This window comes from Hypanus sabinus, chromosome 24 (genome assembly GCF_030144855.1).
Source record: "Hypanus sabinus isolate sHypSab1 chromosome 24, sHypSab1.hap1, whole genome shotgun sequence".
Lineage (NCBI taxonomy): Eukaryota > Metazoa > Chordata > Chondrichthyes > Myliobatiformes > Dasyatidae > Hypanus > Hypanus sabinus.
In genome coordinates, this window is record NC_082729.1 from 398,121 (window position 1) to 413,470 (window position 15,350).

Here is a 15,350-nt window from a genome sequence, read left to right on the forward strand (position 1 = left end):
GAAAGGTGGAGAGGGATGGAGAACAGGCAGAGTGATGGGCAAAGAGAGAAAAACAAGCAAACAAACAACTAAATATGTCAGGGATGGGGTAAGAAGGGAAGGAGGGGAATTAACAGAAGTTAGAGAAGTCAATGTTCATGCCATCAGGTTGGAGGCTACTCAGCCAGTATATAAGGTGTTGTTCCTCCAACCTGAGTGTGGCCTCATCTTGACAGTAGAGGAGGCCATGGATAGACAAATCCTTATAGATGCTGCCTGGCCTGCTGTGTTCCACCAGCATTTTGTGTGTGTTGTTTGAGTATTAACTTCAAACTTTCTGCATTATCACTCAAAGAGTTGAACTGCACGTGCTTGTAACAAGAGTGTCTTGGACCTCCAGGTGGTCTACAGCAGGGGTGATTGATAAGTTCGTGGCCTCGGTTAGAAGGAGATGAGTTATACAGCTCTTGTTACATGCTTGTGCAGTTCAACTCTTTGAGTGAAAGTGCAGAAAGTTTGAAATTAATAACTCATCTCCTTCCACCTTAGGCCACAAAATTATCAATCACCCCATGCTGTGAACCTCTTCTGGAGGTCCAAGACACCTACTTCTACAAAGAAGGGATCTGTATGCTCCACAATTGCGGGACTAAATGTGTAAATGTAGGAAAAATCAATGTGCTAGGTTTTCTAAACTTGACTCCTACCTTAGGCCACAAACTTATCAATCACCCCTCATATATTTTATATATATAAAAAAGGGTCTTTGATTTGTTTTTTTGAATTTGTGATTTTGTGAAAATTCATTCCAGTTCCGTGACTGGTAAATTTCTTTTTAAGAAGGGGGCTGCTATGTCTCTCTGGATTGGGTTGGAATGGGATGGGGAGGAGTAATGGGAAGAATTGAACGTGCCTGAACTGACACAGTTTACTTCGTAATTAGAAGAACCTCATTTTGAGTTTACTAATGTGGATATTTGAGCATAGTGTGTGCAGTTCTGTTCTCTCTACAGAATTACTTTAGAAGCTGGAGGTAAGTCATGCAATGTGTTTTGATTTGCAGATTAATACTGGTGAAGGTTAATACTCGTACAGGCTGTTTTGCTAGGACAGCTGCAGCTCAAAATCTGTATAGATAACTCAGGTTTAGCTAATGTTAAATTCCAAATATTACCTTACACTTCTCTTTTTTTTCAAGTTTGAAGCAGCCTGGGCTTTGACAAATATAGCTTCAGGTACATCTCTCCAGACAAAAGTGGTCATAGAGGCTGGTGCTGTTCCTATTTTTATCGAGCTGCTAAACTCTGAGTTTGAAGATGTTCAAGAACAGGTAAGATGCCACATTCCATTTTAATTGAAGTTTTGTACTGCAACACCAAACACTATTTTTTGTCAGTGTCCATGACAGCTCTTTGAAAGTGCTGCACAGATAGTTGTTTCTATTGACTTTCATTTTCCTTTTGAAGCATATATGTCTGTTTTCTTTTTGAAATTTGCTATTGGATCTCTTATGGCCAATCTTTTTGACTATTGCTCCTTGCTATGGGTTATTTTGTTATTGCTAGAAAATGTTAGTCTGTTAGGTCTATGGAGTTGTAGATTCAGAGATGTATAGCACTGACATTTGACCCTTGGCCCACTATGATCTATTTCCCTATTTACACTGATTCTGTTTGCCTGAATAAGACCATAAAATGTAGGAGCAAAGTTAGGCCATTTGGCCATCAAGTCTGCCCACCATTTCATTATGGTTGATCCATTTCAACCCCATTCTCCCCTTTTCTCCCTGTAACCTTTCACACCTTGATTAATCAAGAAGATATCAATTTGTGCCTCGAATATACCCAATGACTTGGCCCCCACAGCCTTCTGGGGCAATGAATTCCAAAGATTCACCACCCTCTAGCCAAAGAAATTCCTCCTTATCACCTTCCCTCTATTCTGAGTCTCTGTGCCCTCTGGTCCTAGACTCCCCCCATTATAGAAAGCATCCTCTCTACATCCACTCTATCTAGGCCTTTCAACATTTAATAGATTTCAATATCTAAACTCCAGCAAGTACAAGCCCAGAGCCACCAGTAACTCCTTGTATGATCAGCCTTTCATTCCCTGAATCATTCTCGTGAACCTCCTCTGAACCCTCTCCAATGTCAGTGTATCCTTTCTTAAATAGGGGGCATAAGAATGCACACCTGGACAATGAGATGTGACCATGCCTTCTAAGGCCACATCCCTTAAATGAATAGAAAAAATTAAATTATCCTTCTGGTTCCAGCTCTCAACAAAAGTTTGTCCTGAATTTCACAGCTTTAGGATGCACCTTTCTTTATTTTCTCTGTCTCTTCATAACTAGGCAGCTCAGATCACCCCCAAGACCTTAGCTTCCATTCTGTTCTAGATATTCCTTTAGTTCTATCCATTTCTGCACCAACCAGACTGATTGTGTTTGTACTTTTCCTGAAACATTTCTTCATTTCCCTTTCCACTGATGCTACCCGGCCTGTTGAGTATTTACAGCATTTTCTGTTTTTAATTCTGGGTCCTCTTGTCTTTTCACTTAAATGAAGTTCTAACATTCCTGAAATTTTCTTTTATGCTCTGATGCCTTGATAATCTTTCCAAATTGTGGAACCCAGAAACTGGTGGAATATTGGTCGGTTTTAGATATTTCTTTCAATTCTTTATATTTACAATAAGACAACTGGCCAATGTTCTGCTTTCTCAAATGTGACTGATATTTAATAAAACGTATGTATAGCTAATGGTTTAAAGTTTGTATTTGTCTCGTAGGCAGTGTGGGCCTTGGGAAACATTGCAGGTGATAGTGCAGTATGCAGGGACTTTGTACTTCACTGTGGCACCCTTTCACCTTTGTTACAGTAAGTATTTGTATTTGTCACAGCTTTTCACAATTAATTTATTTACCACTTAGACAGGGAAAAGTGAAGTTGGTTCTCTTCAGGTCAATGAGTTTCATAGCAAAATGTACAGTATAAGTATTGAATTGTAATTTATAATCCAATTGTTTATGCATTAACAGTCGTAAATTTGATTTTCTTTTGCTTGGCAAGGATTTGAGCTGTATTAGAATTTATGGAAAGGGGTTAAGAACACTGAAGTATTTGTATGAATGTGGGTGGGATTATTTTATGACGAAACTTTGTGCATTTGAGAAACTTTGTGCATCTGAAACGTGAATACATTCTTGTTTACAACAAGCCATTTTCTCATAGTAATCTATTATTATAATAGCTGCAAGCTCCTGTGTTGTGTGTTTTATTTCTCTTTCTAGGTTATTGATAAAATCTAACAGACTCACAATGACAAGAAATGCTGTCTGGGCACTGTCTAATTTGTGCAGAGGGAAAAATCCACCACCTGATTTTGAGAAGGTAAATATCCTGTTTTAAAATATATTTTTGTCACATGACTTTTAACTTGAATAAACTGATAAAGTTATACAGTTTAGAAACCAGTCCTTTGGGTCAACTCATCCATACTTGTCCCATTTCCTTTGTTTGGCCCATAGCCCTCTTTAAACCTTCCCTATTGATGTTTCTGTCCAGCATCCTTTAAACATTGTAATTGTATTCATTTCCACAACTTCCTCTGGCAACTCATTCCATTTACTCACCATCCATCAGGTGAATATCTTGTCCCCAGGTTCTTTTTCAACCTCTTTTCAACCCTGCCCTGGGAAAATGACTGTGACCATCCACCTTACCTGTGCTTCTGGTTCGAAGTTAATTCTTCACCCTCCTGTGCACCTGGGAGAAAGCCTGTCTGGTCTCTCCTTATAACTCAAGCTGCCCAATGCCCGTAACATCCTTCTGAATCTTTTCTGCACCCTTTGTAGTTTAATTTCATCCTCACTATAGTGAGGCAACCAGACTACACCTAATACTCACCAACATGAGACCATAGGATTTAGGGGCAGAATCCAGCCATTTGGCCCATTGAGTCTGCTCTGCCATTTCATCATGGTTGATCCATTTCTCTGTCATCCCCAGTTTCCTGCCTTCCCGCAATATCCCTTCGTGCCCTAACCAATTATGAGTCAATCAACCTCTGCCTCTGCAGCTGCATGTGGTAATGAAATACACAGATTCACTACTCTCTAGCTAAAGAAATTCTTCCTCATCTCCATTCTAAAAGGACGCCCCTCAATTCTGAGGCTGTGTCCTCTAGTCTTAGACACTCCCACCATAGGAATCATCCTTTCCACATCCACTCTATCAAGGCCTATCACCATTCACTAGGTTTCAATGAGGACACCCATCATTCTTCTGAATTCCAGTGAATACAGGGCCAGAGCCATCAATTGGTCTTCATATGATAAGCCATTTAATCCTGGAGTCATTTTTGTGAACCTCCTTTGAACACTCTTCAGTTTCAGCACATCCTTTCTAAGATAAGGAGCCCAAAACTATTCACAGTACTTCAAGTGAGGCCTCACCAGTGCTTTATAAACTCTCATCATTGCATCCTTGTTTTTATATTCTAGTTCTCTAGAAATGAAATGAATGCTAACATTGCATTTGATTTCCTTACCACAGAATGAACCTGCTAATTAACCTTTCGGGAATACTGCTCAAGGACTCCCAAATCTAATGGCGTTCGGAGTCAAACTTTCATTTCTTCTACCAAAGCACATGATCATACACTTTCTGACACTGTATTCCATTTGCCACTTCTTTGCCCATTCTCCTAATCTGTCTAAGTCCTTCTGTAGACTCTCTAATTCCTCAAGACTACCTGCCCCTCCACCTATCTTTTAGATTGTTTGCAAACATTGCAACAAAGCAATCCATTCCATCATTCAAATCATTGACGTATAATGTAAAAAGAATCAGCCCCAACACTAACCCCTGTGGAACACCACTAGTCACTGACAGCCAACCACTGTTTGCCTCGTGCTAATCAGCCATTGCTTTATTAATGCTGGAATCTTTCTTTTAATACAATAGGCTCATAGCTTGTTAAGCAGCTTCATGTGTGGCACCTTGTCAAAGACGTTCTGAAAATTCAAGTATACAACATCAACTGATTCTCCTTTGTTTATCCTGCTTGTTATTTCTTCAAAGAATTCCAAGAATTCTTTGTCAGGCAAGATTTCCCTTGAGGAAACCATCCTGACTATGGCTTATTTTATCATGTGCCTCTAAGTACCCAGAAACCCCATCCTTAACAATCAACTCCAACATCTTCCCAACCACTGACGTCAGATTAATTTCTTCTGTTTCTCTCCTTTCTTGAAAGACAGAGTGACATTTGTAATTTTCCAGTCTTCCAGAATCATTTCAGAATCTGGTGATTCTTGAAAGATAACTACTAATAACTCCACAATTTCTTCAGCCACCTTTTTCAGAAAACTCTGGGCTGTGCACCATTTGGTCCAGGTGACTTATGTACCTTCAGATATTACCGTTTCCCAAGATCTGTCTCTCTAGTGATGGTAACTTCACACACTTCATGCCCCCCTGACAACTGCAACTTTCCACCATACTGCTACTTTCTTCCACAGTGAAGACTCATGCAAAATACTTATTCAGTCCATCTGCCATTTCCTTGTCCCCCGATACTATCTCTTCAGCATTGTTTTCCAGCGGTCCAATATCCACTTTTGCCTCTCTTTTACACTTTACATACCTAAAGAAATTTTTGGTATCCTCTTTAATATTATTGTCTAGCTTATTTTCATGTTCCATCTTTACCTAGAAACATAGAAATCTACAGCACATTACAGGCCTTTCGGCCCATAATGTGTCAACCATGTAACCTACTCTCGAAACTGCTCAGAATTTCCCTACCACATAGCCCTCTATTTTTCTAAGCTGTATGTACCTATCTACAAACCCCATTTCCAGAAAAGTTGGGATATTTTCCAAAATGCAATAAAAACAAAAATCTGTGATATGTTAATTCACGTGAACCTTTATTTAACTGACAAAAGTACAAAGAAAAGATTTTCAATAGTTTTACTGACCAACTTAATTGTATTTTGTAAATATGCACAAATTTAGAATTTGATGGTTGCAACACACTCAACAAAAGTTGGGACAGAGGCATGTTTACTATTGCGTTACATCACCTTTCCTTTTGGTAATACTTTTTAATCGTTTTGGAACTGAGGATACTAATTGTAGTAGATTTGCAATTGGAAATTTTGTCCATTCTTGCTTGATATAAGACTTCAGCTGCTCAACAGTCCGTGGTCTCCATTGTCTGATTCTCCTCTTCATGACGCGCCATACATTTTCAATAGGAGACAGATCTGGACTGGCAGCAGGCCAGTCAAGCACACGCACTCTGTGTCTACAAAGCCACGCTGTTGTAGCCCGTGCAGAATGTGGTCTGGCATTGTCCTGCTGAAATAAGCATGGACGTCCCGGGAAGAGACGTCGCCTTGATGGCAACATATGTCTCTCTAAAATCCTAATATATGCCTCAGAGTCAATGGTACCTTCACATACATGCAACTCACCCATGCCGTGGGCACTGATGCACCCCCATACCATCACAGATGCTGGCTTTTGCACCTTTCGCTGATAACAATCAGGTTGGTCGTTTTCACCTTTGGCACAGAGAACTCGACGCCCGTTTTTCCCGAAAACTAGCTGAAATGTGGACTCATCTGACCACAGCACACGGTTCCATCTGAGATGAGCTCAGGCCCAGAGAACTCGCCACCATTTCTGCATAGAGTTGATGTATGGCTTCCTCCTTGCGTAATACAATTTCAAGTTGCATTTCTGGATGCAGCGACGGACTGTGTTAAGTGACAATGGTTTTCCAAAGTACTCCCGAGCCCAGGTGGCTATAATTGTCACAGTAGCATGACAGTTTCTTAGGCAGTGCTGCCTGAGGGCTCGAAGATCACACGCATTCAACAGTGGTTTCCGACCTTGCCCTTTACGCACTGAGATGTCTCTGAATTCTCTGAATCTTTTCACAATATTATATACTGTAGATGTTGAAAGACCTAAATTCTCTGCAATCTTGCGTTGGGAAATGTTCCTTTTGAACTGACTAACAATTCTCTCATGAATTTTGGCACAAAGGGGTGAGCCACGATCCATCCTTGCTTGCAAAGACTGAGCCTTTGATGGACGCTACTTTTATACCCAGTCATGATACCTCACCTGCTACCATACTTAATGTGGAGTCTTCCAAACCGGTGTTACTTGAATATTCTGTGCACTTTTCAATCTTATTTTAACTCTGTCCCAACTTTTGTTGAGTGTGTTGCAGCCATCAAATTCTAAACTTGTGTATATTTACAAAATACAATTAAGTTGGTCAGTAAAACTATTGACAATCTTTTCTTTGTACTTTTGTCAGTTAAATAAAAGTTCACGTGAATTAACATATCACAGTTTTTTGTTTTTATTGCATTTTGGAAAATATCCCAACTTTTCTGGAAATGGGGTTTATAAGAGTCTCTTAAAAGACCCTATTGTATTTGCCTCTATCATGTTCGCTGGCAGTGCATTCCATGCACCCACCACTTTGTGAAAAACTTATCTTTGATTTCCTCCTTGTACCTACTTCCAAGCACCTTAAAGCTATGCCCCCTTGTGTTGGGCATTTCGGCCCTGAGAAAATGCCTCTGGTTATCCACACTATCAATGCCTCTCATCATTTTATACACCTCTATCAGGTCACCTCTCATCCTCTGTTGCTCCAAAGAGAAAAGGCCAAGTTCACTCAAACTATTGTCATAAGGCATGCTCCCCAATCCAGGCAACATCCTTGAAAATCTCCTCTGCACTCTCTATAGTATCCAATAGGTCAATAGATTCAATAGGTACACTTAATGTCAGAGAAATGTATACAATATACATCCTGAAATTCTTTTTCTTCACAAACATCCATGAAAACAGAGGAGTGCCCCAAAGAATGAATGACAATTAAATGTTAGAATCCCAAACACCCCCCATTCCCCCTTCCCATGCACAAGCAGCAGCAAGGCAACAACCCCTCCCACCAGCAAAAAAAGCATCGGCATCCTCCACCAAGCGCTCAATTGTGCTGCAAAGCATCAATAAAGGCACAGACTTATAGATACTACTCGTTCACCCTGTATTTGACATACCTCAGGCTCTCTCTCTCTCTCTCTCTCTCTCTCTCTCCCTAATAAGGGAAAAAGAAGTGTCCCCATTTCACAGTGAAAGGGCAGACATAACAAAACAACGCGCTGATTTATAGTGTTAAGTCTGTTGCATTGCTTTTTCTGAGCTCTGTACCACTGGGCACACAGCCAACAGCAAGCCCACTGCTTCTGATCTACATTGTTCTCGTGCAACGCATCAGTCGGCGACGGCAGCACCAGCCCTGAATCCGCCCAGAGTCATGAAAATCCAGCACTCTGAAGACATGCTAGCCTTCTAGGCTGCGTCCTTGGCATATCGAAAAGCAGCCAGTCGTGAGACTGTGAGAGCGGGTCCCATTCCCGCAAAGAACTGAAGTCAGACTGTAACTCCAGGTCAGGGCCTTCAAAAGAACCTTGGAAAGGAAAAAAGAGATATCAAAGATAGAAATAAAGCTGTTTCCAAAGATGCAAGCAAAGGAGTCGCTGTTTAGCGCTATTATCACTCAACTCCGTCTTCAGTATCCACATCCTTCCTGTAATGAAGTGACCAGGACTAAACACAGTACTCCAAGTGGGGTCTAACTAAGGTCTTGTATAGCTGTTACATTACCTCATAGATCTTCAACTCAGTCCCAAGGTTGACAAAGGCCAACACACCATATGCAGCAGCTTTGAGTGCCCTATGGACGTGGACCCCAAGATCTCGCTGATCCTCCATGCTGCCAAGATTCTTACCATTAATATTATATTCTGTCTTCAAATTTGTCCTAATAAAATGAACCATTTCACACTTATCTAGGTTGAAGTCCATTTGCCACATCTTAGCCCAGTTCTGCATCCTATCAATGTTGTACTGTAATCTCTTACAACCCTCCACACTATTCACAATGCCCCCAACTTTTGTGTCTTCAGCAAACTTACTAACCCACCCTTCTATTTCCTCATCCAGGTCATTTATAAAAATCACAAAGAGGAGGGGTTCCAGAACAGATCCCTTTGGTACATCACTGGTCACCAACCTCCATGTAGAATACGAGCCTTCTTGATGACTTTTTAGTTGTCTTCTGATGGTATTTAAAATCTTCCCAATCCTTTAACTGCCCACTAATTTTTGCTCCATAATATGCCCTCTCTTTGGCTTCTTTGTTGGCTTTGACTTCCTTGTTAGCCATGATTACGTCATCTTGCCTTTAAAATACTTATTTCTCTTTGAGATGTACTGTACATATTCTTTTATTTTATAATTTATTTTTATTGAAGTTTATCATCAAACATTTCCATAAGACGTATTTCAGATACTGTACATATAATCATATTTGTCACAAATGTCCACATAATAATTATCTGGGGTATACACATAGAAAGAAGAGGAGGGAAAGAACAATTGAAATAAGAAAACTATGTACAAAGTAGGGAGTGATTTTTTTACAACATATTCATTGACTTGTGAGAATAAAATCAGGCCTATGAGGTGTTATGTAGTTAAACCATTTTCCCAGTATGAATCAAATTGTTCCAAATTACTCAGATTCAGATTCAGTTTATTTGCCATTTAAAAACCGCAAATGCAATGCAGTTTAAAAAATGAGACAATGTTCCTCCAGAATGATATCACAAAAGCATATGACAAAACAGACTACACCAGAAAATCCACATAACGTTTGGCAATCCCCAGTCCAGAGTCTGGAGAGGCTGCTGCGTATTAATATCGCGCTACCGTCTTAGCGAGTTCCCCGGAAAGGAGATCCAAATCCACCAGACAAAACGACCAAAAAACTAAAGCTACAAGACCTGCACAAAACCACATAGTTACAACATATTGTTACAACAGTGCAAACAATAGCATAATTGATTAAAAAAAAACAGACCATGGGCACAGTAAAAATAGTCCAAAGATGTTAAAGGACTATAAGTTCAAAAGAAATCACCACACAGTTTCCACAAGTCCCCAGGGTTTCAACAGACTCGCCATCCCACGCCGGCGGCAGAAGGAAATACCCCCGCTATGGACTTCCACGCCGCTGCCCGACTCAGCCTCGCAGACGCAGCACACAATGAAAGCGACCTGACCACAGCAGACTCTGAGTCCATCGAATTTCTGAGTCGATGACCATCCCCTCCGGCACAGGTTTTCTGAGCACCATCCTCTGCCAAGCGTATTAAGACAACCCCGCCAACAGCCATCGGCAACGCGACCCTGAGGACTGGGGGCCTGTTCTTCCCAGCAGAGTCCCGGATCTCACAGCAGCAGCAGCAGCAATGAAGAAGGTCTTCCTGGAGATTTCCCGATGTTCCTCCGTGCTCCCACATCCGTTTTCAATCAATTATGATTGCGAACGGCGCCCCACTTCACAAGTAACAGATAATCAGCTCTGGAGTGGCCGCTGCAAGCTGCGTCGTGCCACCATCTTGTTATGATTAACAGATGCTGTTATCTTCTCCATTTTGTAAATGTCCATTGTAATTTCCATCCATACATTTAAAGTTGGGCTCTCCTGTGATAACCATTCCCTGGTAAGGGCCTTTTTACCAGCCACCAGCAGTATATTCATTAAATATTTATCTCTTTTCAACCATTCTTGAGGTATATACCCAAAATATATTGTCTTACTTTCTAAGAGTATTTCACATTTAAAGATGTCTTGTAGGGCATTATGTATCCCACTGCAATAGTCTTTGATAACGGGGCATTCCCAGAAAATATGATAATGGTTTGCATTTTGATTTCCACAACTTCTCCTGCAACCAGGGATGTTACTATTATAATGGGATTTCTGAGAGGGTGTAATAAAATATCTTATCAAGTTTTTCCACCCGAACTCCCTCCATTTCTGTGAACTGGTAAACTTCTATTGATACCTCCATATTATTGTCCATTCTTTCTCAGATATTATTATCCTTCCTTTGTTCTCCCATTTTTTTAATGTATGAAGTAGAATGTGTTTTAAGATTTGACAACCCCTTATACATGCTTGAAATGATTCTACTATTGTCTGAATTATATGCTTTTCTAAATAGCTCTATCAGATCTGTACTTGCCTTGGTTACATCTTTAACTGTCCTATTAGCATACTGTCACATCTGTAAATACTGATAAAAGTCTTGTTTTTCTAACAAGTGTTTCTCTTTGAGCATTTCAAAACTGAACAGTGTTCTTTCTTTCATTATATTGCAAATAGCTGTTATTCCTTTAGCTGTCCAGTCCTTAAATCTAGTATCCAGTTTATTTGGCATAAAATCTGAGTCATATACACACCATTTAAGAATTGCAATGTCTCTCTCTACTTTATATTTTATAATGGTTTTCCATATTTTAAGAGTCCATTTCACCCACGGGTTATCAATAGTATTTATGTAACTTTGTAGGTAGTTATCAGCCAAAATTGCCTTTATGGGGATCGAAAGTATCCTGTCATCAATGTTTTTCCATTGAGCGTCATATGATGGGTTACACCAGCATATCACAGCTCTCAACTGTGCTGCAAAATAATAACCTCTAAGAGAAGATAGGCCCCATCCCCTCTTTTCCTTGGCTAATAGCAAAGTTTTGAGATAAACTCTAGGCCTTTTACCTTACCATGTATATCTTGATAGCATCTTGTTCCATTCATTAAATTGATTTTAGTTAATCTCTATTGGTAGGGTCTGAAAGAGATATAGTAGTCTGGGCAGTATATTCATTTTAATAGATTCAATCCTTGAACTGAGACCAAGAAAAGGAATTAGGTTCCATCTTGTTATATCTTCCTTAATTTTTTATATATAAGCTGATAATTGCATTCTAATAATTTTGCCAAATCTTTTGGCATAATGATGCCCAAATATTTGACAGACTCTGTTTGCCATGCCCAAGGATATCTACTTTCAATTTCTCTTGGTGGGCTATAGTATATGAAAGTACTTGGGTTTTATCTATGTTGATCTTGTATCCTGATAATTGACCATATTGTTCAAAGGATTACTTCAATTTAGGTCAAGAGTATGTTGGTTGCCCTAGATAGATCAAGATATGCTCTGTCCCTCTGATAGTAATTCCCCTGATATCTTCATTTTGTCTGATGTATTGAGCTAATGGTTCCAGATATAATGCGAAGAGTAGAGGTGACCATGCACAACCCTGTCTCATGCCCCTTTCTAGGGTAAGACTATTACATAAATATCCATTGATTTTAATCCTAGCAGTAGGATTGTCATATAGTGCCTGTATAGTTTTAATAATTATGTCATGCAGACCAAATCGATGTAAATCTCTGTAAAGGAAATTCCAATTAACCAAATCAATTGCCTTTTCAGCGTCCACGCTTATCACTATTGCTTCAATTTCACTTTTTTTATATGATCCATAATGTGAAGTGTTCTTCGTATATTGTCTTGTGTTTGGCGTTGTTGTATAAAACCTGTCGGATCATTATGTATCAGTGTGGGTAGAAACTCTTAATCGTTTGGCCATGATGGAGATAAATATTCTATAATCCACATTAAGAACAGATACTGGTCTAAATGACCCACATTCCATTTTATCCTTGCCTTCTTTCGGTATAGCTGAGATTATCACTTCTTTTCAGCTGGGTGGCATTTGCGCCTTTCTTAGAGCCCAGTTCAGCGTGGGGAGTAAAACAGGAATTAACTCATTCCTAAATTCTTTATACCACTCTGCCATATATCCATCTGATCCTGGTGACTTGCTTAATTTAAGCCTACTAATTGCAGTTTTTAGTTCAGCGTCAGTTATCTCAGTAGTTATTGTTCTATTTTGTTCTTTGCTTAAAGTGGGTAAATAAAGAATTCAGGAAGGTGTCAATTTGGGTTATGCTTCCACCCGGAACTTTGGAATATAGAGTTTTGTAAAACATTTCAAACACTTCTTGAATTTCACTTAGCTTATTTTTCTATCACTTTTGTTCTTGGATCCCTAATTTTATGAATTGTATTTTCTGCCATACCAGTATTTTCGTAGATCTAGATCCACTTTCATAGTGTCTGTATTTCAGAAACATTAATTTTTTTCTAATTGATTTCCTCTAGTGTATCCTGTGCCAAACTGAATTTGTTTTTTTCTAGTTCCTTCAGCTTATTTTGCAATTCCTCTAATGTTTTATTCCTTATTTTTTTCTTATATGAAGATGTCGCTATAATTTTCCCTCTTAAGACAGCCTTCAGAGTATCCCATAGAATGGAAAGTGAAACTTCTCCATTATCATTTCTAAGTAAAGACCAATTACTTTTTTAATTTATTCCTTAAAATAGGGATCATTGAGCAGACTTGAATTTAGTTTCCACATAGTATTCTTTGGTTGTAGGTCAAAATCAACAGATAAATATATAGGTGCATGGTCACTTACATCTATTGTCCCAATTCCACAGATGTTTATTTTGTCTTTATCTTTTCCAGATGTTATGAAATAGTCTATTCTTGTACATTCAGAATGGGGGGCAGAATAATGAGTGTAATCCCTTCTGTCGGGGAAAAGGTCCCTCCATATTTCAATTAGATCAACATCTTCAAAAAGAGTGTTAACTTTCTTAAGTAAAGACTTTGTTTCATAAGTTTTTCTATTGGAAGAGTCTAACTTTGGTTGTAATTGTAAATTTAAGTCTCCTCCAAATATCAAGAGACCTTCTGTTTCCATTACCATAATATTAGTAATTTTCTGGAAGAAACTACAGTCAGCTCTCCTTATTCGTGGGTTCCGCATGCACGGATTCAACCAACTGCAGATTGGGAAAACCCAGAAATTCTCTCTCCAGCACTCGTTTGAGCATGTACAAACTATTTTTTCTTATATTCTCTAAACAATACAGTATAACAACTATTTGCATAACATTTACACTGTATTGGGTATTATAAGTAATTTAGAGATGATTTTAAAGTACAAGCCGTCCCCGGGTTATGAACGAGTACCGTTCCTGAGTCTGTCTTTAAGTTGGATTTGAAGTTGGAGCAGGTACATCCGCTATTATTTAGTGTCAGTTAGTCAAACGTTTGTCTTAGTATATAGTATATACTTTACCTTTCTATGCATATAAAACACTTAAGAAATGTAATTATTTCAATAATTGTAATAATGATTGCTTATTAATAATTGTAGCTTTCATCAGGGCAGGGCCTTTCACATGCTCGATTAAAATTGCTCCGATCGTTGACTGACGATGATGCCTAATGCTTTTCCAGTGATCGATGGCGTATCACCTCTTTCTGATCGCTTTATTACTTCCACTATATTTTCAATCGTGATCATCATTATTTTCATGAACATAAACACTGCAGATTCAGAGCCGCGCCACCGGGTCCTAATGTCCACCGCACTGAGATGGGTTAAATAAGGTCCAGGGTTCCGCTGGGTCTCCGAAAGACCACCGCACTGAGACAGGTTAAATAAGGGACTTGAGCATCCGAGATTTTTGGTATCCACGGGGGGTCCCAGAACCAATCCCTCGCGGTTAAGGAGGGCCGACTGTAATATCACTTCATGGGGGGGGGGGGGGGGTATATATTTATTAAAGTAACTGGATTTCCACCTATATTCCCCCTTACCAGAATATATCTGCGCTCCTGATCTCCCATTTTGAATTCTTTTTCAAGATTTAGCTTGCTTGAGATGAGAATAGCAACTCCTCTTCTATGTCCTGATTTATATGAGGAGAAAAACAAATTAGTGAAGACCATTCTCTTTAATTTTCCATGCTTATTATCACTTAAATGAGTTTCATGTAAATGTACTACTTGTTCTTTTTTCATTTTTGATAGAATTTTACTGTGCTTGATTGGATTCAACAGCCCATTGACATTAAAAGAAATGAATTTTACTTTGTCCTTACCCATGTGTATTTATCTGTTAGTATATCATTGAAATTTGTAGACTATAACTTAATCGATCTAATCTCTGAACAAATAAGAGCGAATAATTTTTAAAAAAAGGTAATGAAGGTGTGATTCCACGGCCGGGGTCTCTAGATGACCCTGGGTTGAGCTAGAAGAAATGTCTAGCCGTGGGGGATAGCCCCTCCTACCTGTGAGTTGAGGGCCCCCACTGTAGTACCTATAAAAGTAAGTAAAAAAATTGATGTCCATTACACAGAAATTATTTCCCTGTGTATTCCTCCTATGTATGTATTCTCATTTAGGTGGGGAAAAAGGAGTGAGTAAATGAATTTTTAAAAATTTAGCAATATAAAATCCACGTCATAATATATATTTCTTGAGATAGGTATATCACCGTCTATTTTGCTTCTGTTTAGTTTATCAGCACTTTTAAAGTTAGCCAAACTTCATGGCTCT

The 15,350-nt window shown here is 39.1% G+C and overlaps 1 protein-coding gene across 5 annotated transcripts in view; it reads left to right on the forward strand.

Moving 5' to 3' along the window:
- Nucleotides 1–15,350, forward strand: part of LOC132380377 (importin subunit alpha-7) — a 144,123-nt gene that overhangs the window by 78,938 nt on the left and 49,835 nt on the right. For all 5 annotated transcript variants that reach the window (XR_009507749.1, XM_059949107.1, XM_059949110.1 and 2 more), the window contains 3 exons: nt 1,178–1,309; nt 2,770–2,858; nt 3,272–3,371. Coding sequence is in view for 4 of the 5 variants with exons in the window: in XM_059949107.1 (XP_059805090.1) it covers nt 1,178–1,309; nt 2,770–2,858; nt 3,272–3,371 (321 nt within the window). In the remaining variant the exon portion in view is untranslated. The remainder of the gene's footprint in view (nt 1–1,177; nt 1,310–2,769; nt 2,859–3,271; nt 3,372–15,350) is intronic.